This window comes from Diabrotica virgifera, chromosome 7 (genome assembly GCF_917563875.1).
Source record: "Diabrotica virgifera virgifera chromosome 7, PGI_DIABVI_V3a".
NCBI classification, from domain to species: Eukaryota; Metazoa; Arthropoda; class Insecta; order Coleoptera; family Chrysomelidae; genus Diabrotica; species Diabrotica virgifera.
The window spans coordinates 230,447,246-230,474,212 of record NC_065449.1 but is presented as its reverse complement, the minus strand read 5'-3'; the positions used below and the strand labels follow the sequence as shown (position 1 = coordinate 230,474,212).

The window sequence follows — 26,967 nt, the reverse complement described above, 5'->3', positions numbered from 1 at the left end:
TTAACGGATGAGTTTATATTTCTTTATATCAGGTGGCTTTAGAAGGAGTAACATAATCTATTTTGCGATTAACCACGTGACGTGTGTGGGTGTCATAAATTCCGAAAGAATCGCATTTTCAAAAAACGAAACTTATTGTTCATTGTATGTATTAAATAATAGACTGTTGTTTGATAGTTCGTTGGTTGTACGTCAGAGTTGTATATCTTTCCAAAAATTTAAGTATAAGCGTGGAAAGAAAAATAGCAAAAAAGTATGTTGATATTTCAACAATAAGGTTAGGTACTGGATTAAATTTAACTGTGGTTTTTAAATGACCAGTTTCAATTTTATAACTGATTATTTTTCACAACTGACTTTTTGGTCAGAACTGATCCTTAGAATAAGCGTCTCGTACAATTGCCACAACGTCCGCAAAACATCGCTAACTCCGTTAACGAGTAATGTCATATTCGTGCGGCAAATTCCATACTAGCCACGAAACTAACAGCAGGTAATTTAGCGTTTTTAATTCGTAATTATGTTTGCAGGCACGGTCAGGCACATACCCATCAATCAGAAGAGAGCCGTGTGTGGCATAAAAGAGACAACAAATGGCAGAACGTCCATTTCCACCGCAGCGGCGGCAACGGGGGAGCGGCATTCGGCTTCAGTTTGCATAAATAGAACTGTTAAGTCGTTGAGACAAGAAAAATTGCTAAGCAAGAAATCCATAATAGACTATGATGTTTTCAATGTGAGATTCTCGATGGTGATGTGTGAATTTGTATTGATTTTCTCGATTCGGTAATCGTTTGTACTTAAAGATGATAAGTAGAAATAATATGATTTTTTTCTCACATGCAGCTATATTGACAGCAAATGCTAGTCCTCCATTCATGCATTCAGTTTGAAGTATTTAACATATTTTTTAGAAGCAATCTAAACGTCAATCTTTTTCAGTAGGTATAAAAACTGAAAACTGATACATATATGATTTCAGGAAACTATTTAAAGAATCGAAGTTAAAGAGTTAAAGACTCGCAGTTAAATCATTATTTGCTTTCTTTGCCCAATATGATTATAGCTAATCTTTTGAGAAAAATGAAAGGAGACCTTTTTTATTTACTATGTCCCAAAAAACCTAAAAAAATGTTTTATGGGACAAAAAGGTGTTTTTGGCATTTGTTTAAAAAACATTGTTGAAACAATTTCTGCTCAAAAATTTCCACCGGCACTCTTCAGATTCTTCAGTTGACGGAACAGATCTTTGTCCGTCACTGCATATACCAAAAAATTAAATTGATGCGCGTTTCTATATGCATCTATATTCATTGGTTTTAAGTAGTTGTTTCAGACATGCCATATATTTTTGGGGTTTTCATAATTAGAAACTGATTCAAGAACATTTTCATTAAACCGTGTCAGCTTTATACTTCAATAAATGTCTAAAACACTAAATTTGCATATGGCTTTCAGACTTTAATTTCAGACAATTTCAGACTTTAAATTAGTAAATTAATATACAATTTAATTGGGCAAAGAAAGCATAAATACTCCTCAAAATAACTAAATATTTAGTTCCTCTTAATATGTAGTTACTAATAAAGAAGTTTGATTTATTTTGCTTCTAAAACGTATACTAGATATTGTAAATTGTTGAGACTTATTAACGAAAGCGTCTCTTTAAAAGAGTTTAGCTAGAAAGCCTTAGGAATAATTGATAATATTACCTCCTTAAACTTTAAATTTGCCAGATCCATCCCGAGAAAATGCAGGGTAACCATTTAAAATAAATTCCGCTCAGTCGCTTTCTTAACCTCTTTTAAAAGCGGCGTATGAGGCAAAGGTATTTGCACACATTATGCAGAGTATTCCGCTTAAATTTTCACCACCTGAAGTTTTGGTCACGATAAGTTAAAAAAGGAGTCTTTATCTCAATTTTCTAGGACAATTTGAATTGCATCATTTATCGATAAGTAATTATGAAAGTTAGAAAAGAAAACCAGCATTATCGTAGAAATCTGTTACAAAACTGTCTTTTCTATGATCTTTTAGGCACTAATGTTTAGTTTTAGTTGACTTTATTTATTTTTAATAACTTACTTCTAAACAAATGAAAAACAATGAATTTATATCTTTTATTTTACAAACTACGATATCTAATTTATTTATTACACTAAATCTAATACATTATCTACTTAATTAAAAATTCAAAAATATACCGCGCCCGATACATATCAAAGTACACCGACGTATTCAAATTCACAACTAACTAACTAATTTCAAAATCTCTCTTATTTATACAATGCTTAATCATCTCGAATACAAAAGAATTATCCAGAATAAACGAGTATTTACATAATAACTTAAAGCACGTAAAATCGAATTTACTAGTACAATAACAAAAGAAAAATTATTAGAAAAAGGTATGTAAACAACTCGATCGAGATCTTTCTTTAAATTGGGGTCCATCATAAATCAATGTATAAAAAAAATGTTACTTGGTAAACGTCTTCGGCGTCTGTTAGTCCGGGAGCTGAAAACAGTCGGGTGACTTAATTATGTCACAAATCACTCGAATTTCCTTTATTTTCTCTATTAATGTCTCTGCTCTGGCACGATATCATATGGCAAATCGATGAGTGACTCAGAGAAAAAGAACAGGTCTCTTAACCGAATTTAAAAGACAATTTATATCTGGATATCTGGGAAACTATAAGCGGATATACAGAGCTGCCTAAGAAACTGAATGTGGGCGTCACTCAAGACTAGCTTGAGAATTTAGAAGTGGTGAACAACAAGAAGCAAATTGCAATTGATACAATAACCAGGAATTATTTTTAGAAAATCACTATTTACTTGCTATATAATGTACTGGTTAGTAGAAATTGAAATAAAGAGCAAAAGTATTAATGACAAATATATTTAATAAATTGTTAATAAAAATGTATTAATTTATATGCATAAAGAAACTTTGAGGTAAACAGTAGTGGTGGTGTAGAGAAAGACTAGAACCAAAAGGTCACGTAAAATAAATTACCACCACTACTGCGTTAGGTAAAAAGGTATTAGTGAAAAAAAAACAATCAGTGTCCGGGAGAAAAGCAAAATGTCTTAACACGAAAGGTTAGTATTATAATACAAAATAATCCTAGACTAGTTAAGGTATTAACGGTAAGATAGAACAACTACGGTTACCACAAAATGAATACCTTACCTAGCAGACGTAAAGGAGTGAGGTACTCACCAAACGGACTAACAAGTGTCCGAATAACAACCAAAATACCAGATCTATATGAAACAATGAGTCGGATCGGAGACTTTTTTTATTTTAAATATTATGAAAACCCTAAATATAGATTTATTTCCCTTTCCTTGGAATAACCACATAAGTAAAATGGGAGAGACACGTGTGGTCAAAATAAAAAGAGATAAATCACCAATCGGTAGAAGTATCGGCCGACCGCGCAAAAGATGGAGTGACAACCTTTAATAGCAGAATACCAATGAACAAGCAGAATTGCTTATAAAGAGGGAGAAGAAGAATTTAAAAGATAGGTGACAGTGCTAACTAGATTAGATGATAAAATATAACTACTCTGTCTCTGAACAAAGCAATTTCTAGAGAGTATTTTGAAATATTTAGCGGTTGTTAGATCATTCGAAGACAGAGCGGTGCATATTTTCTACCTTACAAGATAGATGGCGCTATATACCCGGTGAGTACCGAATGTAGAGCAAAATATGTCATAAGGTGACATGAATATAGATTTTAGAGAAAAAGAACAGACGCATAAAGCGAATTACAGAATGTTTTTGGAAGATAGAGATATAGAATATTTGCCATAATTATATATATAGCCGAGTTGGGCCTTGTTCTTTAATCGACAATTTGAGCAAAGATCTTTGGTAGCATTAAATCCTGCTCTGTCAGAAGATACTCATACCATATGAAACTTAAGATTGCTGCGGTCAATAGGAAACACAGAAAGAAGTGAAGACACGTAAACTTTGTTTCTTGTCTCTTCTTTCAATGGCCTTTTCTTTAACATTTATAACAGAAGTTATTACGGAAGTTACTGTCCAATATTTTAAAGTATATCTACTTGTTTACGTTCCTATTTGTGCTTACTTTTGCGTGTTATTCTTTTTTTTTTACTCAAGGATGTCATGCCATCTTAAAAATCTCCTTTTTATTTAACGAGACGAAGACACAGTACCTTTAAATAGTGCTCTCATTGTTTGTTGGTTGTCGATTTAAGTGAAATACCTGCATAATATAGATGTACATGACATCGCAGAAAGTTTTTACAACACAATTTTCTATCCTAGAATTAACCTGGAAAATATTTATATATATAAGAATATTTATAGATGGAGTGATTTTTTAAAATAAGCAACTTTCAAATCTTTATCTCTTTTGCTTGCAGTTCAAGAGAGAGTGAGCAATTTTCATAAAATGATTTATCTTGGCTGAATTTTTTCTATAAACCGTATAATGTTCTATGAATTAAGAATAGATTACAAAGCAGTGCAGCATAAGGTTATCCTTAAGAATTTTGAAAATGCTATATAAACAAGTTGAATTATAAAGGAATTGTAACTTGTAGTACAATACACACTCTTTAGAAGAATACAATTAATATTCTTAGCGCATTGCAACTTTTATAGTTTAGACCAGCAGTCAGAACAAAAATCACTGGAATAAATATATTTTTAAATACAGCACCTACCGACTTGCTTTGCATTTTGTTCAGGATGATACCTATCAGGAAAAAAGTCTACAATAGAAAAATGGGTGGAAATGCATTAATTGGATTTTAAAGTGCATAAAATGCATCCAAAATTACATGAACATGTCAAAATCAGTCTATTAAGGGCCATATTTTATTATTTGGAAGGTTTTTGGGACCACTGAACAAGAATACGCCATCAGAGCCGACCCCCGGAGCACCTGGAGCCAAGGGTCACTGCTAAAGCACGTCATCTGGAGTTTCAAAGGTTTTCGGCACTAAATTGATGCAAATAGGAGGTGTTTGGCGTCGCTGAACACGAATACACCATCAGAACCGATCCTCGGACCACCTGGTGCCCAAGGTCAGGATATTCTTATTCAGCGACCCTAAAACCCCCGAGTAATCTGTTTTCAGCTATTTAGCGTCGAAACCCCTCGAAACTTCAGATGACGTGCCTTAGCAGTGAACACTGGGCACCAGGTTCTCCAAGGGTCGGTTCTGAAGACGTATTCGTGTTCAGCGACCCAAATTCCCCCGAGCAACAAAATCTGGCCCTCAATATACCGATTTTGGTATTTTTATACACTTTTGGATGCATTTCATGCACTCTAAATGTACAGCATTTCAACTCAGTTTTCTATTGAAGACTTTTTTCCTGGCGTCACCCCAAACACAATACAAAAAAAAGCAATGGTGAATTCCCAGTAGCTGGCTGTATACCATAATTAAAAATCATACAGAACAAGTAAAAACTTCGTTTGTATAATGGTATCAAAAGTTTATTGAAAAACTATTAAAAAGTCATCCAAAAGTATTCGCAAAACGTTTTCGATCTAGATCAGATCATCTTCAGTGCCTAGAACGAAGTATTTCCACGTTAGAATGAATGCAAAAGGTTAAAATTATGACTAGTTAAAGAACAAATGTGGATAATACTTACGTTCTGCTTAGTAGATGACACTAGCAACCTTATAGAATAGGTGACATCGAGAAATATGATTTACATTTCGAAAAACTGGTGTTAGTAGCGACTCTAAGTCGATGTTAAAAGATGAATTTAAGAGTGCTCAAAAGGCAACATGATTAAATGCTCGATGATAACGTATGGTTCTTGCCAGTTCAATGGACTCATTACTCCTACATACAACCAACATTACTCCTTTCATCTTTTACAACATTAATATGTATCTTATATTTTTCCGTCTATAAGTTGTTTACATTCAAGTATTTTTCATTTCTCTTTTTATTTCAAACTAAATTAAACTTTCGTCTTCTTTTTTAAACTGTCATCAATGACGTCATTGACTTTATTATTAATAACATTTTTATGAACATAACAATAATAACAATTCTTTCTGTAACAGAGAGTTGCCTTTTAGACTTTTACAATAGAATCTAATTTATTATAATTCAAACTCCACTTTAATACAGTTATTAACATCCATTCAGCTTAACTAATAATTTAAATTCATAAACTACAATAGTTTTTAAAGTCATAACCAAAAACTGACTATCTGTCTTGTCATGTCACTTCAGTCTGATAAATAGATTATCATCTCCTATACTCTTGTTGGTCTGTGCCCATTGAACTGGCAAAAACCACACGTTATCATCGAGCATTGAATCATGTTGCCCTTTGAGCACTCTTAAATCCATCTTTTAACATCGACTTAGAGTCGCTACTAACACCAGTTTTTCGAAATGTAAATCATATTTCTCGATGTCACCTATTCTATAAGGTTGCTAGTTTCATCTACTAAGTAGAACGTAAGTATTATCCACATTTGTTCTTTAACTAGTCATAACTTTAACCTTTTGCATTCATTCTAACGTGAAAATACTTCGTTCTAGGTACTGAAGATGATCTGATCTAGATCAAAAACGTTTTGTGAATCCTTTTGGATGACTTTTTAATGGTTTTTCAATAAACTTTTTATACCACTATACAAACGAAGTTTTTACTTGTTCTGTATGAACAATACAAAAAGGTGCAGGTCGATAAGTGCTGAGATTGTTAATTTATCTGTCATTGCATTGAGTTGTATTATTCCTAAAGCTGCAAGCTGCACTGTTAAATATCTTAGCTTTACTCATAGCCGTTTATACTGTCTGTGCTAAATTTCTAGCCCACATAAAAAGCTTTGTCAAAATTGTTTACCAGCTCTTGAGCTTCTGGAAAATGTTGTTAAAACTTTGTGTCGTTATGATGGCGAGCATTAATATAAACAGTCTCATTAGGTTTTTGTGCCATATAATTTTACTTGAATACTAAATTTAACGTACGTATTTATAGGTAGATAAGAAAAATTCATTTCATTAAATTTGTACATAAGCATTTGCTTAAAAAGTATATGTAAGCTGTTAATATATCAAAAACCATAGTCTAAATGATCTTTTCACACTTAGACGAGTTTCAGATAAACTTAGATATTAAGTACTTGCCAAAGATATAATAAACGTCTTTAAAAAATTTGTCAAGTTTGGATACATGAGACTTGATATAATAGATTGCCTTTTGAATCTTGTTAAGCATCAAGCTTGCCGCTGGAAGATGTAAAAACCGTGTCTTTATTGTAATAACATTTAAATAGAAACTGGCAACTTTCAGTCTGTATTTTAGAATAGCAACGGCAAACAATTTGGTCCCCATTATCACAAAATTTAAATAAATAGTAAAAACGTAAGACAGATTTGGAAAGTTTTGAAAACTATGAATGTATGTAGAGTTGCATAATCATCCTATGCATAATCGAATTCATCTGTCATCGGTATGTCATGCCAATGTCAATCACTTTCACTAAAATGATCCGTTTTGAACTCAGTGACACAGCATAAGAAAATCAGTGATATGAAAGTCCATATCACGCACTGGTTTAACTACTCCTTTCTAAAATAATATGGCGGTAATCGTCTCTTTAAATGGGTTGACTCATTTACTTTGTAACGAGTCTTTTAGAACGATATGCACCAGATATTTAATACTTAGTGCCATATGTTGTCACTGATTTGACATTCAACGTTTTACAATGTTTAAGAAGTATCAAAGGACTTTTGTACCACAAAGTACCCCAGTTGGCTTATTCTATTAAGACCTTTTTACTCTATTTATTTTCTTCTTTCGAAGTTTGGCGATCTAAATGGCAATTGTCTTTGGAAACTGCTGCACGCCACGCTGGTCTTCCCACCGATCTTTTGCCCGTAATTTACCTCAATATGATTTGGAGTCATTCAACATATTTTTTAGCTGCATCAGCAACTTATTACCCTTTAGAGCCTAAATTTGGCTAGATATATACACCAACCGAAGGTTTGTACTTCACACATCATCCTTTTCATTGTTTTCTCTTGGTGGAGATTGAAGATTTCAAAGCAGTCGTTTAGTTTCCTAGATCTTCTCACACTGCGATTTTTGTCTATACCTTACGCCTATGGTTTAGCCCAAAAGAGCCAGACTTCTAAGAAAACTATTATTAGTGTCAGCGATTAGTTTTTATCTGATAAGGCTCTAAAAAACCTATCTCACAGTTATCCCTGTTCTAACAGACAATGGTCGAATTCAGAAGACGAAAAAGTGAGGGATCGGTTCCCGATGGACCGGTAACAGTTGTGTTTTGTCTTGTGAAGCTCCGCTCCCTAAATTCGTGATAGCCTATCACTTTCTGTTATATGCGAGCTTATATACTTGCCTCTGCACAATAAATTGTTTTTTTACTTCATAATCATGGTCAAAGACCATGGATTGTTTACCGTCTCGGCTATTTTCCAAATGATAATTAGTACATAACGTCATATTTCAACAAGTCTACTGACAAATTCACAAAAGTAGCATACGTTGAGCGGAGGTAGCGGAATTATAATGAGCTCACTATCATGGCCACATTGAGAGAACGAATTTCCAACAGTTGCAGAACCGCTCCTGAATGCGACAAATATATTCGTCCCTACCATTTCCAACTATCGAATGTGAAAAATCTTGTTTTTCAGATTCAATACCTTGCCCTCGCATTATACGTGATACATCTTGTGGCAAATTCTCGTTATTATAGCTTGATTAGGAGCGCGGGAAATATGCTGCCTAAACTATCGAATATGAACATTTTTTCATTTGGTTGACTGCAAACTGACGAAAATGGTTATATTCGATACTTTTTTTTGTATAAATATAACTGAAGGTATATTTGTACAACTCTAAATGTCGAATGTGTCAGATTCGTTAGTTTGTGTTGTAATTTATTCAACAGTTATTAAATTATAATCTGTAAACTGTCGAAAATGCTAAACTGCTGAGAAGAATAAATGCACGTGTTTACAATTTGTGCGAATTTTGATCCAGTATCGCTTCCAAGAAATTCTTGTGAGGCAGTTTATGATTTCATTTTAACGGATTTTCATTATTTGATTATACAGTTATTCGCTATTGTACATTCGCTACTTTGAATCATCGGACCGAAACAAATCTTTGATTAATACAAAAGGCAAAGTAACGAATGTGATTTTTTGGAAATGATAAGCAGTTCAAATTTGTTATCAATCTAACAAGGATTAAAACATTACATACAAAAAATATAAAAATTTTTCCATGCGCTGATTTAGGAGTATCTAAAAAAGAGTTATTTTGCTCTCCTGAAAAGTACCATTTTTCACATTCGACAGTTGGAAATGGCAGGAACGATATGTTCGTCCGTTTCCTCTATATTTTTCCTAAAATGTACACAGATTGTATCTGAATGAGCAGTGTCCAGTGAGATTTCCTTCGATTACTCTGAGTTCAGTTTTCTGAAGCTCTAAGAGTATTATTTGCGCAGCAAACAGCAGTTTGATATAACCTTTTTGATTGCCTTTGGCCTGGAATAGTTTCTGAGTAATCTACAATTTACAAGTTCCTTTTCTAATGTTTGGACATATATGCATATTCTGCAATATAGCTTTTCTGTATACCGTAGGTGGCGGTTCGATAAAAAGGATCTAGCTACTCCTTTTCCAAGACTATCACCAATCTCGTTACCAATAATTCATTTATGCCCTAGTACCCATAGCAAAATTACTTTGTTATGGTGTTTAGGGGACTGTTAGGCGTTTTTCCTTTGGTGTGTAGATAGAGTTCCTTCTTAAGCTCAGAGATGCATCATATTGTTCTAGTTTTTAGTCTCATTTCTGGAAATTCGATAGTGGAAAATTTCTGGAAATTCGATTAAAACTCTAATATTTATGTCAATCTAATCTATATAGTACTTATAACATTTATAAGGTCTCACTTTTAAACCCATAAGGCCAGCTACTCACTATCAGTTACACGTGACAGGTACACCTGGACAGTTGGACCTATCAGGTGTACCTGATAGTGAGAGGTTATTCCTACCAGAGACTATCAGGTACAACTGACAGATCTAACTGTTTATGTGTACCTGTCAGGTGTGCCTAATAGTGAGTGACTTGCCTAAGACATATTTTGTCGACGTTCTTACTATTTATTTGTAAACAGAACTACGTACAATCGTACAGTTGGTTAAAAAATGTTATTGCACTAGCTTTAGAAGAAAAAAATACGACTTCGGCAGCTTAATGCAACTCTCCAAAATGATTAGTTCGTAAATATTCGTACAGAAAACATTATTTAAACTTTTTAAACTCCATTTTTACACCTGATAGTAACTTGACAGTTGAGTATATGTAATCTAACAGTGCGAAATTATTTTCAATTTGTAAATTATTGCTTTATCTTTGAAAAAAAAAATTAAATAGTGACATAAGACTTTGAGGTTAAAATGTTTGTGGAAAACTTCAACTCAGTCCAGACAAAAACATTGCTTTAATAATTACATCAAGATCGTCAAAAAGACAATAACTTTAATAATATACAGTGATGAGCACGCTAATAACCGGCAAAATAGCTCAAAAGATGGAAAACATAATACATTGCGAAACAAAAAGAGATGAAACTAGTGGAGGTGGAAATTATCGTTATAAACGTCTAAAATAATATTACATTACATAGGGTGCGTTCGGACGACCACAGCGGCTGGACAGCTGAGCCAGCAGTAGCTGTCAGACGTCACCGCTAGAAGTCAGCCGCTGAGAGATTTACTAAGCTTTCCCTATCACGGCTGGATCCAATCACTCAGCCGATTTCTGCTGACAGTCAGGCGCTATGGTCGTCCGAACGCACCCATAGTTTCCCACCTTTAGACGTCTGTGACAGGAGTATTTTATAAAATTCTACTGTCACATTGACAGATGTCATACTCCTCTGATACGTCTAAAGGTGGGAAACTATGTAATGTAATGTTATTTTAGACGTTTATAACGATAATTTCCACCTCCACTAGTTTCATCTCTTTTTGTTTCGCAATGTATTATGTTTTCCATCTTTTGAGCTATTTTGCCGGTTATTAGCGCGCTCATCACTGTATATTCATATTTGTGGTAATACAACAAGCCTGCATTTATGTTTCGTGGACCTTAGGAAGGCATTTGATAGGGTCCTGTTACAGCTACAATACAGCCAGAAGTACAGATATACGACAGAGATGAAAGGTGGAGAACATTATAATAACTGGGTAAGAAACAGAAGAGAAGACTGGAACGACCACATAAGCCGAATGACAACAAATAGAGTAGTAAGGACGGCAAAAGACGGTTCCCCAATAGGAAGACGACCAGTGAGAAGACCACGAAAACGATGGAACGACAACCTACTAAGAGGCACGTTGAAAATAAAAACAAAATTGAAAATGAAATTAAAAATAAAAAAGAGTTATATCTACACAACAAGAAGAAGAGATTCGTGGTAGATACAATGACACAAATAACAAAATTGTATTTACCATGAAAATAAGTATCCATAGTAAAATCCAAATTGTATTTGATAATATTTTTCAATGCATCTAAGATGTCTGTGGCAGTTTTCCATAAGATTTTAACGTCTATCTGAAATTTTGAATTGACAGTTATTTTGAAAAAAAATATATAAATCTAATATGCCTTATATTCTTATACGGCCCTATATAAATGAAATGTTTCAACGCACTATTAATTAAAGGCATTACTCAAAGTAATGCCTTTTGCGTCAACCTGTTGTTAGCTCTTATAGAGCATCTTTTATTTTGGTTGGCTTCTACACACTCTGTGTATTTTGTCTTAGAAATTTATATACTTAATAAAGATCTTTCATCGAATTGCTACCAACAAATTAATTGATACAATCGAAGCAAAGATTTAATAAACGACTTACGTTTATATTCAACTTTCCCGCGTTCCAAGGCGCGTGTGTAGACTGCGCGGTTCAGGTTATTGGAAAAGCAGGGTTGCCGAATTTAAAACTAGGATTTCCTGATGAAAATATTTTATTAAGTTTTTTAATTTATGTACTTAAATAATGTACTTATAAATTATAATTAATTAGCAGTAAGACGTTACAATTAATTTAAACAGTTTTATTCGAAAATATATACGTGTATTAATAGATATTTCATATTATGCACACAATTAACGAAAAACTAAAGGTATTTAAAGTATGAAATTTATTAATCAGTAGGTACGTTATGAACATTCTTCAAGGTGTCCCACATTTTCTAATGCCATTGATTGCCACTAATGCCACTTTTTTATGTAATTCAGTAAGTGCTTGAAGTCATCAACATAATGTTTGAAATATAGAGATTGTTTTTCTGCTTCAAGTGTTCATTATTGGAGGTTTAACTAAAAAAGTTTCTATTTCCTCTACTACTCGTATAAGTTCTTCAACGCCTAGCTTGCTTTATTTTCTGATGTTTCAAACCAATTCTGGGACATAGTACTTTTCGTGTCTCAACAGATACCTCGAATAATTCGTTTTTCATTGTTTTCTCATTGATAACAGTACTATCATTGTCTATTCCAGGACTTCCTCATTTGCCAGACGATATACCGGCATCTTGAAGGCTTCCAGTTCATTTAAACTCTTAAATTCAGTTAAATTTATTTAATTAAATTCATTTAAATTTAAAGAGTATTTAGAATCTATAGAGCAGTGTTTCCCAACGTGGGGCCCATGCCCCACAGGGGGCAATTCGAATATGGACTCGACATGACTTTAACCCTTACGATATGGGCCATTTAAATGCAATGCTAGATTTCTGTGAAAAACATTAAAGTCTATATTTACTGCTCATACTTCAGGTAATAATCGTATTCTTGAGTCGAGTTATCAAATATTTTTATTCATCGCTAAAACAAAAAAACATACTATAGGAGAGAATTTAATAAAAACGTCAATATCAGCATGTCTTCAAACGGTTCTTGAAAAAGATGACAAAAATGTAAAAACTACGCCACTCAGTAACAATACTGTTAGCAGAAGAATCGACGAAATGGGTGAAGATACTAAAAAACAACTTGTTGAAAAGCTGAAAATAAATTTTTTAGTGCAAACGGATAAATCAACTTTGAGATACAGTGAGGCAGTATTGATAACTTACGTAAGATATATTGAGACAGGGCATTTTGTTGAAGAAATGTTGTTCTGTAAAAGGTTAGAAAGCACAATAATGAAAAATATAAAATATTGTGCTGCTGATGATGCTGATGTGAAAAATAATATGGGAAATTGGGCAAGAAAAATGCTTACTTAAAATTGACGAAAGATGCGAATCCATAAATGATTCTTGTGCATTGTGTTATTCATAGGGAAAACTTGATAGCTAAAAACATCTCGCCTGTTCTATATGAAGTACATACTACATTCCGTAAGAAAATGTGTGAATGCTATTAAATCTAATGTCAAATGTGAGCATCTCTTCAAGCTATTTTGTGAAGAACAAAATGAAGACCACCTGAGACTTTTACTTCATACTGAAGTAAATATTCTATCTGAAGAGAACTGCTTGAAAAAATTTATGGAACTGTCTGATACTATCAGTGATTTTTTATGCCACACATCTGAAATTAAGTATCTGTTAACAATCGATGGTAAAGTATTTGTGAGTTATTTAGACGACATAATTGAAAAAGTATTATCGATGTAAAAGCGAAAATATTTTCATTATCCATATTATGTCAGAAACCTATCAACTACAAAAACTTTGAACAGTTTCAGTGGCTCCAAAAATGTGAAGTAACTGATAGCGCTTTACTTCTTATTGTCAATCATCTGCATATTCTATTGGCTGATTTAAAAGAAAGATTTTCTGATTTAAAATTATTTGATTTTCCAATGGATGATGCAGCCAATGTTAGTGGATTTGTTTAAGAAAAAAATACGCAGTATCAAGAAAATCTCGTAGAATTGCAAAATTATGAATCAGTTAAAACTTTATTAATATAAAAGGAGCGATGTCATGGCTTTGTGGAAAAATAGTAATCGAACACCCAAATTCAACCAAATGTGCAAGAAAACTATGGCTATCCTTTTCATCTTCATATTTAGCTGAATGTAGATTTAGTGATAGAAAACCTATCATTTAATATGTTACAGAGGAGGGGGGGCATAAACATTTTTGAAATTGCTAAGGTGGGACATGGCACAAAAAGGTTGGGAAACACTGCTATAGAGTCTTCTTCATGTTTTCCTTCAGAACGTTGATTACCGCCATAGCTATATTGATTTTATTCACCGCCACCCTAAATAGCATGCTTGTACCAATACCATACCAATTTCGCCAGTTCTTCAACCATGAGGTCTTGCTTCGTCCTGGACTGCGATTTTCCCTTGCATAATATTTCGTAGCAACCTATATTTGGGACATTTCATTACATGTCCGAAATACTAAGCTTTCTCTTATTGATGCTTTTTATAATCTCAGTACTCTTGCTGAGACGTTCTGGTATTATGGAGTTTCGACGACTCTTCTCCACCCAAGAAACTTTGAAAATTCTTCCATAGAACCACATTTAGAAAGCCTCAAGGCGACTTAGATCACTTTTATTCACAGTCCAAGACTCGACACCAGAACACTTAGCAGCGATGTTGGCGGACGCTCAATGTCAACTTTAGGTCTCTTTTACATTATACCTTCTAAAATCGGCTCTATTCTGCTCAATTCTGGATCTACATTCACCGTGACTCTTTGCGTTACAATTTAACTGATATCCAGGGTAAACAATTAGATCAACTTGCTCAAGTTTGGTACTATTTACAAATATACATATATGTAGACTATCTTGTTATTGTTATTTGCTTATTTCACGAGTATTTTGGTTTTCCGTATGTTCGGATCCAGGCCTGCTTCCTTACAGCTCTCAGCGACACTGCCAAGCAATATTTGCAGATCTTGAGTAGAAGCTAGGAGTGTACTGTGTCGTCCGAATATCGCAAATTGTTGATGACTTCATCGTTCTCAATTAAGTACCTATTCCTTCTTGTTTTTCGTTCTCCTTCTATGCTTGTATAGTTCGTTCACTATAAAACACAATTTTGTAGACTGTTCTTTTTTTTTAATTACGAATTAAAGGGCAAATTTCATCTTGGTAGCAATTTAATATGAAAGATATGACCTTGTATTACTAATATGGTAATAGTTTACAAATCTCTTATGATAATTATCGCACTTTGCTTTGAGATATTTTAAACTAGCATTTACAATGCTCTGATATGTGATATATTTTCCTTATATTAAATTTTTTAAACTGCATTTTTACCTTTGTGGATGCGTGATAGTGTACTTAAACAAAAAAAACTGATAAGTAAAGTATATCATATACCCACGGGTAAAGCAGAGTGTCTTGTAGAATGATTCAGTTATAGAGAACTATACTTATATTTTTATATATGTTATTGTAGGCAGAACTTTAATTTTCTAACTAATGAAACTGATTATTCAGTACCACAAAACAAGGAAATATACGATGTCTTAAAATTTATTTTCAAAATACTTTAAAAAATTTACAAAAATTAGATGTCATGTCATTGAAAAAATTTTCGATCGAAAAATAAACACATTAGATCACAAAATTTGTGATAACAGAGCTCTTTCTCGCCGCCATTTTCTTCGTACACTTGACATATGACGTATAATATATACGTCATATGTCAAGTGTACGAAAAATATGGCAGCGATGACGCCCTATTGTCAACATTATCAAAAACAATATTGTTGAAACTTACATACAGGACTAATATTAATTGGTCAATGGCTATAGTACCAACGAATATAGACGCATATGCGTTTATATTCATTGGTAGTACCGGGTAGTACCTAAAGACAAAATGATATCGTATGATTTCTTTGAAAAATTTCCATTCATTGCTTGCAAAATAAAAATTAGAGGAGTTTCAGTAAAAGATCTGCTAAAAATGTAACATTTCGAAGAGTACTTAATCATTTATTGCAGTATTTTTAAAAGTAAGGCACTCTGTAAAAAATATTTTTGGAAAAATTACTTCCATGACTGTTTAAAATATAAATACTATTGACATGTTTTTAGCTCTCTTAATATATAAGTAAAAATATATAATATAATCACTGAAGTATATCTAATTTTCACATTTATCGTCATTTCGTGTTTCTGATATTTTTTCATGAATATTTCATTTTTTTAACGATAATTTTAACGAATCGATGATAATCATATTAAAAAATTTGGTATTTTTCTGATTTAAAACATTCAGTGGGGTTCACTGTCTATGTTTTATTTATAAATAGTATATAAGGTTTTTTACTACAAAAATACGCTTACGTCATTCAAGATTTCTTACGTCAGAACCCCACAGCATTGCCAAAATATCAGAATACTAAATAAATGACGTCAAGTCGATATTTGGATAATACTACACGTTTATTTACTATTCTAATGTTTTGGCAACTCTGTGGGATTCTGACGTCAGAAATCTGAAGTGACGTAAGCGTATTTTCGTAGTAAAAAACTATATTAGTAAGCAATGTTGGTTCTTCTGTAGCAGATTTTTTAACAATAATCGAGTCGTTCTCTTAGAGAGTGCTTCAGACAGTCAAATGAGATTTGACCTTGAATGACCTTGTATATGAATTTTATTAGATCACTGACAAATAACTCTCTAATATATGTTGCAAAAGTCACCAAAACCGTTTAAACGTGGTTAAGGCTAATCGATTGATTTTTAACATATTATATGTGACTATTTGTACTACAAAACTGATATTGAACCACACTGCATACATAAAATTGTTTCTATTGTCTAGCTAGTATAAATATAATCAACGATGTTCACTAATCATTGAAATTTTTTATGAAAAAATATCAAATTGCTGCTTTTTTACTGTATTTGATAAGACATTATCGAATTTAAAAACAAATTATTCACTACTTGTCTAGAATAGTCCTACTTTTTAGTAAATTTGTAGTTGCATTAATCTAAGAATCATTATTTAGTCATTCTATGAATTGACTTAAAATGTTATCATGTATGTTCGGGCCTAACAGAGATATTTTGTTTCGAGTTAATCTATTATGGAATTGAACTATCTGAAGTTATGATCCAGTTAGTTTTACAACTTTACTTGACATACGTTAGAAAAGAGCCCATCAATATATTAATCTTTATAAATAATTAATATAATCATAACATAACAATCAAAATTGAAATGAACTTTACTATTACATGGTGAGATTTGTGATTTGTAATACGAAAGATTCCAAATCGTTGGAGTAAAATCATCGATTTGTATAGATATATGTAATAAATGAAATCCGGCTCGGAAGGACCATAAAGGAAAAATCGGGTGTTGTTTTATATTAAATTAATTAAAAGTAAAAAACCTATACAATAATCTAACTGGCTCCAAATAAAATTGGTAAACGGCAAGAATGTTAAGAGATTTTGATTAATTCACAACCAGGTTCTTAGTTATAGTCTCTTACTAACTGGTTCACAACTTCAGTATGATATACGGGCACTTTCTCTTCAAAATTTAAAACCTACATGGTATAGCATAGCCTGATTGTTATTGTAAAAACTATAAATATGAACAGTTATTACATGTTTCTTGTTTTATCTTTTACTAAAGACCAACTTTATGCTTGGCACGAGGCAATTTAGTTAAATTTCATAATTAACAATGTACAGTTCCGAAGAAAATGAACATGAGTCTCTAAAGATAATTCAATAAATAACTGAAATTAAAGAGTCCATTACAATGCCAACAGTTTTTGGAAAATATGTATGAAACTATTTCTACTTCTTGCGCTTGGTATTCAATTTCTTAGCGTGACGGTCGATTTTTATCGCCCGTCCACAAATTCCGATAGTGTACCACATGCGATAACGGGACATTTCACACACGCTGACCGTTCTCGCACATGGTTCACTATAGGAATTTGGACGGGCGATAAAAATCGACCGTCCTACATCGATGTGTGTGTATTTAGCGTAAGGCGTGCTACTCCAATGAATTTTACATCAGGTTCCACAAAACTTCTGTGCAACTCAAAGTTGCAACACCAGCGTCACAAACCTTCCTCTTTTATTTTTCCATACATTTTTTTGGGATTTTAATCTCGAAACGTTTTAATCAGTTATTTACTCGTCACATTCCTGTGACCAGCAGCCTCTCTTGCTCTTGAAAAAGCTACATATAATTGTGAAATGTTGAGATGAACACGGTGCAAATTCAGACTTTAGAATTTTATATTGCTTGACTTTGTTGTAGATATTCCCTCCTTTTTTGCATTGTCTAAAATGTATGTAACACTCCACAAAAATATATATCATGTAATTAATGTTTCTCTCTCCTTTTAACTAACTTACTCACCATTTCCTTGTTGCCGATTGAGGTAGGACCAGTATCTATGAGAATTACTAAATTATCCTTTAGTATTTTAGATTTTTTGCAAAAAATTTCGATATCAAGCTGAATACACGTTAGATATCACGAAAATTTTTGGTCCTTTGAACTCATAATCCATTGTTACGTCACGTCTTCGATTTTATAAGTAATTATTACATCCAAACTTATTTCTTTAACTACTGTAGGCATAATGGATTCTTTATAATATAAGCAAAACTAAATCTATCTTAAAAAATATAGAAAATAAACCACGTATATATTAGAAGAAGTTTTATAGTTACCAAATATTTCCAATTTCATACTTCTGAAGTTATACTGTTTAAACTTGAATGCATTAACCTGATACATATTCCTAAGTTGTACCTTTGTAATCTCAATTGACGTGTTCATTTTTACACCAGTACTTTTGCTATTCAAAACGGTTCTGTGACAATTTTTCGTACAATGTATGAAACACTGTTTAAATCAAATAGTGATAGTATTTCACTGTTCGTGTATTTAGGTATATAGGACATACCACTAATCTTCGTGCAGAGATCGTGGGTATATATCTTTAAAATTTTAATTTGTCTTTCTCGGATTGGCTGTACTTTAGGGATGAGAGATTATGAGCTGTTTGATATTTTTCCAAAAATAAAAAATGCAGTTTTCCATGAGTTTTCTGTAAAAAATCACTTTAAAACTATTATATACAGCCATGTTTCAGTAGCCATGATACATACACTGCTTTAAAACCAGTGTATTCAAATACCAACTTGTTTACAATACTTTAACATACTGACAACTATAAATTTCAAGAACTGAATTACTATTGTTCCATAAAATATCAACTTCCTATGTTTATCTAAATTTTCTGACGTTCTAGACTTCACTAGACATTTAGAGATTTTTCGATGGCATCTCGAATATTCTGGAATTTCGATGCTGCTTCTTTTTCGTCAAGGGACTTTTTCTATGTGGAATAAATCTTATGGAACTGTCGTAATACTGCTCCCCCATTTATAGTTATTCGCCTCGAATAATTGGCCTATCAGGGGCCTATTGAAGCCAACAGAGAGGATCAGTTCCATGGTATGGAGCTAATTTCTCGATATCAACTACCTTGGGGTTACTTCTAATAGAAAACTGGATGCGGTAGATTAGTTCGTTTATTTTCTTCAGGGCGGTTTCCCAGTTTCGTTGAAGTTTCAGACAAAGTCCTTTCTTACGTTTGGGAATGTATAACCATACTGCGTCACCTCTTTCGAGCAGTTATGTTTATTCGTAGACCTTTTCTCATTTTTCTTTCCAATTTTCGATGTACATCATGGATGAACGTTTTTCTTCGCAGGGAAACAAACTTTCAAAAATAACGATCTTGAAGAAGCTTCATTTCTCTTCCGGTGATCATCATCCATAGAGAATAACCTGTTGCTTCATGTTCGGAAAATCTATAGGCTAACAGGAATAGAGGAATTGAAGTATCACATTCTTTTTGATTATCCGCAACAAACATTGAAAGATTTTTGATTGCGGATGGAGAAAAAATTTTTGATTTCGTCCTTGATCAGAATGTAACTCTAAAGGTACTCCATGTCTTGATACGACGTGTGGTATGAATGCTTCTGTTACCGTAGTTGCTTCTTGATTAGAAGGAGATGCAATATCAGGCCATTTTGAAAAATAATCTATTGCAACCATGAAGTACTTATTCCCTGTCTTTGTCACCGGAATTGGACCAAGAATATCCACTGAAATATGTTCAAAAGGCTCTCCAGAAAGATATTGTGCCATTTTACCACGACTTCTTGTTCTAGTACACATTTCTTACACCAATCTTCTACATCTCGGCGACAATTGATCCACTAAAATCTATCTCGAACTTTGACCAGTGTTCTCTTGACTCCAAAATGTCCTCCAAAAATGTTTTTATTTTAATATTTGCTATGAGCACGTATGCTTTGTTGTATAGTAATTTCCAGCCACTTACAGTCACCTAAAATTTAACCAACGCCAAAGTAGCAAAAAATAATTACTAAATTTACTAGACAGTTGGACTGGAATCAGCAAACTGAATATATCTATTTTAGGTCCTACAAAAGTGCTTTTTGACATTTTTTAAAATGAATTTTACTAAAATTTGTGGAAAAATATATTTTTCAATATATAATATTCGTTCAGTCGTATAATTTGATTACAAAGCATGGCTCAAATTCTCCCATTATTAAAGTACAACTGACGTCATCTCTATATTTGATCATTTTTAAAGCAATACTATTGTAATGTCTTTTTACACTTACCTTAAACCAGGGTTGACCAGGTTTAACTAGATCATTTTAAGTACTCTTTTAAAGACTCCCTTTAATAGATCATCTAAAATGACCGTTCCGAACCCAGGACTACTTCCTAGGTGTAAGTTACTTTCTTATGAAAACGACTCTCAAAATAATCCTTTATCAAATGAATCTCACTATTTAGCTTGGTACACTTGATTCACAAGTATACATTTTTTGTAAAATATCTTAAAAATGAGTGTCTGCATATGTGATAATTATAACAGATCATATTTATGTAATTCCTCATGTAAGAAGTACCTAAAGGTACTCCATTACGTTGGTACTTCGTGCTCCGTGTGGATATGGCGTGCGCTCCTCTACATATAAACCGCCACCAATTGGATCGCCTAGGGTGAGCGCCGCTCCGGGCCGCATCTAAACATTCTTTATATGTATTTGGCACATAGAAGATTTCTATTGGTTCTTTGCAGCACGCGGACATATTTCAACCAATACGCGGCGAGGTGCCAAACGCATATACGGAATGTTATTCGGTGCGAAATTCATATACGGAATGGTAAATATTCGTAGCATAAAAAGACAACTTTTTATTAGCCAGTTAAAAGGAAATTGATTTTAAAATACTTCTTAATGTATTATTAAATAAAAATAAAACAATTATAGTATTTGGAATGTTATTTGGTGCGAAATTCATATGCGGAATGTTAAATATTCGTAGACTAAAAAAGACGACTTTTTATTAAGTCAGTTAAGTAAAATATTTTGTTAATGTATTATTAAATAAAAATAAAACAAGTATAGCATAGGAATGTTATTTGGTGAGAAATTCATATACGGAATGTTAAATGTTCGTAGATCAAAAAAGACGACTATTTTCGTCTGGTAGCACACAGGCTTAAACTTAAACAGAAATAACAGAATTGAATAGCTGAAACATAAATCTAAACATACTATACAACACGTGCAAGTCACTAAAAATTCTGCGAGAGTGAAATAGTCAAATAAAGAAATAATTAAGTCTCTCAAATCTATACCATACCATTCCATTTATAAATTTCGCATCAAATAACGTTCCATATAGGTAATAATTGTTTTATTTTTTTTAATATACAAAATATTCTAAAATCCGTCTTCTTTAACCGACTTAATAAAAAGTCGTCTTTTTTAGCCTACGAATATTTAACATTCCGCATATGAATTTCGCACCAAATAACATTCCAAATACTATAATTGTTTTATTTTTATTTAATAATACATTAACAAGTATTTTAAAATCAATTTCCTTTTAACTGGCTAATAAAAAGTTGTCTTTTTATGCTACGAATATTTACCATTCCGTATATGAATTTCGCACCGAATAGCATTCCGTATATGCGTTTGGCACCTCGCCGCGTATTGGTTGAAATACGACCGCGTGCTGCAAAGAACCAATAGAAAACTCCTAGGTGCCAAATACATATACGGATTGTTTCGATGCCTCCGGGCCATCTCAACCCTCGACGATCCAATCGGTAGCGGTTTATATGCAGAGGAGCGCATGCCGTATCCACACGGAGCACGAAGTACCAACGTAATCGATACGTACCATAACAAAGTCATTTGTGGCTAAGTGTAAACAAAAATACGTGTCATTATCTGTTAAATATTGTATTAAATGTGATGTAATAATTTTTGTATAAAAATATGTAACAATGATTTTCAGTAAGTTACTTAACAGTAACACTGTAACTAGTAGTGCTATAACACATAACAGTAAAAGTTTTTTATTCCTAAAAATGTTTATTTGCTTATCTTACACTATTTGTTTTATATTGTAAGTAACTCGAATATTAGTATCTTTCAGTCATTTCCATTTCTCTTGGTTCTGTTTCCACAGTTTTAGTTTTGATCTTCCAATCAATATATAATTTTACAAAATCCACAAGGAAAAGAAAATTTTTTCCTGTAGTTGGCTGTATACCATCAATCACAAAAATTGGAAAAAATCCTTTGTAAAAGGTATAAAATTTTTATTAAAAATCCCTTTAAGGGCATCACAACAAAACGTTTTGGATTTTATAAAAAAGAAGTTAGACAGATTGGATGCCAGCTGAGCCACCAAAGAAATATTCGGGTAAAACCCCTTTAAATATTATATGGATGCATTAAAGGTGCATACTTAAATCAAATGCCTTAGGATAGGTACATAGCAACAAGGATAATGCCCTTAGGTAAGGTATTGAATTTCCCAACTCGTGGGATGTAAATTGAGTTGTTTACATTACAATGACTTAATGGCCATTAAGTCACCATTTAAAGGGTTTTTACCCGAATATTTCTTTGGTGGCTCAGCTGGCATCCAATATATCTAACACTGATGATATTTTTTATAAAATCGAAAACGTTTTGTTGTGACGTAGCCCTTGATGGGATTTTTAATAAAAAGTGTATACCTTTTACAAAGGATTTTTTCCAATTTTTATAATTTTACGTTTTCGCAAGGTATCCGACGTAGATTGATTTCATATTTGCTATCTTCTAAGTAAAAATGTGTATTCCTGTGATCTCTGTCACTCAAGCATCTTACTCCGGGGCATTACAACCCTTCGTGGTTTTTAGCCAACTTGACAACATCCTCCATTCCTCTCTATCTTGGGCAATCTCCATCCAATTCGCCACGCCCACAGTTGTCTCTTCTGCTATATTATCGCGCCATCAGAGTCGAGGTCGTCCTCGTGGTCTTCTTCCAGTTGGGACTTCTTTCCATATCAGCCTTACTATTCTTTCGTCAGAATCTGAGTTGTCCTGCCCGTTGGAGTTTTCCGGACTTTATTTGTTAAAAAACAATGACGGATACAGTTAAAAAAATTAGGTTATAAACAAAAAATACAAAAAAGTTGGATGACTGACGAAATCCTGGCAATGTTCGAAAAAAGAAGAAAACATAAAAACGAAGGGAACCGAGACTAATATCAAGAACAACAACAAAGCATAAGAAGCGAGATAAGAACGGCAAAAAATAAGCGGCTCAAGAAACAGTGTGAGGAAATGGAACAGTTACAAAAACAACATGATGGCCACAATCTACATAAGAAACTAAAGGAGGTAGCTGGAATATACAGAAAAAAGAAATTTTCTAACTTAGAAAATGGACAAGGACAAACGGCACAAGATGATAGAGAGAGGAAACTCATATGGGAAGAATACATCAAAAATCTCTTTGCAGACGAGAGGCCTGAGATAGGAGTCGTTCAGGAAAAAGTGATACATATTAACAACCTATCTGGTCCCGAGATCACAATTGAAGAAATTAGTAGAGCAATGAATACCTCGAAAGACAAGAAAGCAATTGGACCTGATCAAATTCCTGGTGAGTTACTCAGATTGTTAGATGAAGAGGGAATTACGAGACTTCAAAGATTTTTCAACCAAATCTATAAAAAAGGAAAATTCCCTGTCCAATGACTTGTATCTACCTTTAACCCTTTGTCAAAAAAGAACAACGCAACAAAGTGTCAAGACCACCGACTGATAAGTCTGATGAGCCATTCCTTAAAAATATTCCTCAAAGTTCTTCACTACAGAATCTCCACAAAATGCGATAAGGTTATTGGTTGCTCACAATTTGGATTTCGAAAAGCTTGGGTACCAGGGAAGCACTAGTTGTAACCCAAGTGCTAGCTCAGAACTGCTACGATCAAAGGAAAGATGTAATGATGTGCTTTATAGATTATGAAAAAGCCTTCGATCGAGTACAACGTCATAAACTCGTACATATACTAAAACAACTCGACATAGATCAAAAAGACATTCGTTGCATAGAAGCTCTTTACTGGAATCAAACAGCTGTCGTCAAGGTGGACAATGAAACAACGCAAGCTCAAAAAATTCTGAGGTGTAAGACAGGGATGCATTCTCTCCCCACTACTGTTCAATTTATATTCAGAAAGCATCTTCCAGGAAGCTCTTGGGGAATGCGAAAGCGGCATCAAAGTAAATGGTACCTGGGTCAATAATATACATACGATATGCGGATGATTCGGTCTTAATAGCAGACAATATAGAAGACCTCCAAAACCTTCATAATACAATTGGAGAACATAGCGAGAACATGGGATTTAGCATCAACATAAAACAGACGAAGTTCCTTATAATCAGCCGCCAATTATGTCAACATCAAAATGCAAGTATAGCATATAACAACCAAGATGTAGAGCGCGTAAGAAAATTTAAGTACCTGGGAACCTGGCTATGTGAGGACTGGATGTCAGATATGGAAATTAAATGTCGGATAGAACGGAACAGAAGTGCATTCATGAAATTCAGAAACGTCTTTACGAACTCTGACTTTGATCTGAACCTAAGACTAAGATTCACGAAATGCTATATATGGTCGGTCCTCCTATATGGCATGGAAGGATAGACTTTAAAAATAAACACAATGAATAAGCTAGAGGCATTGGAAATGTGGATTTATCTACTAATCCTTAAAGTTCTCTGGACCGCACGAATAACAAATAAAGAAATCCCGAGAAGAATTGGTACAGAACGACAACTGCTATGCACAATTAAACAGAGAAAAACGGCACCTAATTAGAAACGAAAGATACCAGTTTCTGCAAACCTTAATTGAAGAAAAGATCGAAGGAAGAAGGAGAGTGGGCAGGAAGAAAATGTCATGGCTCCGTAATGTCAAACAATGGACAGGACTAAGAAACATAGGAGACCTAATACATACTGCAAGGGATAGAGAAAAATGGTCAAACGTGATCGCGAACATCCATTAGTGGATTGCATAAGAAGAAGAAGAAGGACTTTATTTATTTTATTATGTTGGCGTCTTGATATATTTCTTCGAGCTCTTTCTTAGTTCTTATCCCATATTGTCCTGCTGCTTCATGAAGCACAGGATTGTGCTATCTTCCTTAGGATTTTTCTTTCCCAAACAAGAAGTCACTCTTCGTTTGACTTTGTTATGTCTTGTTATTTGTTTTGGTTTTATAAAGTTTTGAAGGGCAAAAGACATCCTACTGTTTATTTCTCTGAATCCGTTGTCTTCAATTATTGTGGCTCCAAAATACTTAAATTCTCTGGCGCGCTCAAGCTTAGGTCATCTAAGGTGATATTCTAATTTTCGAGATATACTTTTTCTGTGCTGTTTACAAATTTTGCTAACATTTGTTGTAGCCTTCAGACGTAGCGTGAGTACACGCATACTATTCATACTATTTTTGTTTACACATTATCGTACAATTATAAACAGTGTGTTTGTACAATTTTGATAGTTTTTAATGTTTTGTGCAATAGTGTACGGGGTCTAGTATTGGAATATTTTAAATTTATACCGGATGTCCACAAACTCACTTCAAAAACGAAAACAAAAAGTTACTTTTTTTACGTCTATATGATAATCGATTACCTACCTTGTGTAATTATTTGAAAATATTTAACAAATCAGTGTAGTTCGATGGCATGAGTATGATTTTTAAGCCAATTGATCAAATATATTAATGTACCTAAACGGTCATTTGATCGTATCAGAGTAAACAGCTGTTAGAACGACTTATTCAAATATATTCTCTTTAAAAACCAATTTTTTAATGTAATCCCTATCAAATCGTCATAAAATGGTTTCTAAAATTTTCATTTTCTTTTGTGAAATAAGTTTGTGGATGTTGTGTATTTGCTCATGTTTTTATTTTGTTATTCTTTGTGTATAATAGAAAGTGTTAGGTTTTTTGGCACCTAATGTATATGCTTCATTGCTTTATTGTAATATTTGTCATTTGAGTGCCATTTTTTTATATATTAAAATGTTGATTTTTATTTATTTTTGTTATATATTAAAATAATGTTAATGTATATACAGAATTATGAAATTTTGCTTCATCAATTTATAATGATGTAATGTATGTTTTCCCTTAACAATCAAGTGTTGAAGTAAATCACTTTTATGGAAAATTATACTGAAAAATTAACATTGGACTTTCATTTCAAACCCAAATATCCCACTTAGCAGATACTGTTCCCCATAGTAGATTCTAGCAGTTGCATTAGGAAGTTTACTACTGTAAACAGGGCTATAGACGGCTATAGTATACATTCGAGGGCGTAGGCGCAAAATTTCGCGCCAATGTGTTTTAAATGCATTCATTTTCTTCTAATCCTGAGAAAACTAATAAGTATTTTTCAAAAAATTTAAACGCAGAATGTAAGATTTCATTATTGCCGAGGGCCGAAAGTTTCTGTAACAAT

At 33.1% G+C, this 26,967-nt stretch overlaps 1 protein-coding gene across 4 annotated transcripts in view; it reads left to right on the top strand.

Moving 5' to 3' along the window:
- The window catches only part of LOC114344042 (calcium/calmodulin-dependent protein kinase type II alpha chain), a 712,828-nt gene extending 686,138 nt beyond the window's left edge, over nucleotides 1-26,690 (top strand). For all 4 annotated transcript variants that reach the window (XM_050655404.1, XM_050655405.1, XM_050655403.1 and 1 more), the window contains one exon: nucleotides 531-26,690. In XM_050655404.1, coding sequence (XP_050511361.1) covers nucleotides 531-666 — 136 coding nt within the window. In that variant the 3' untranslated portion in view covers nucleotides 667-26,690. The remainder of the gene's footprint in view (nucleotides 1-530) is intronic.
- Nucleotides 26,691-26,967: the final 277 nt, after the last annotated feature.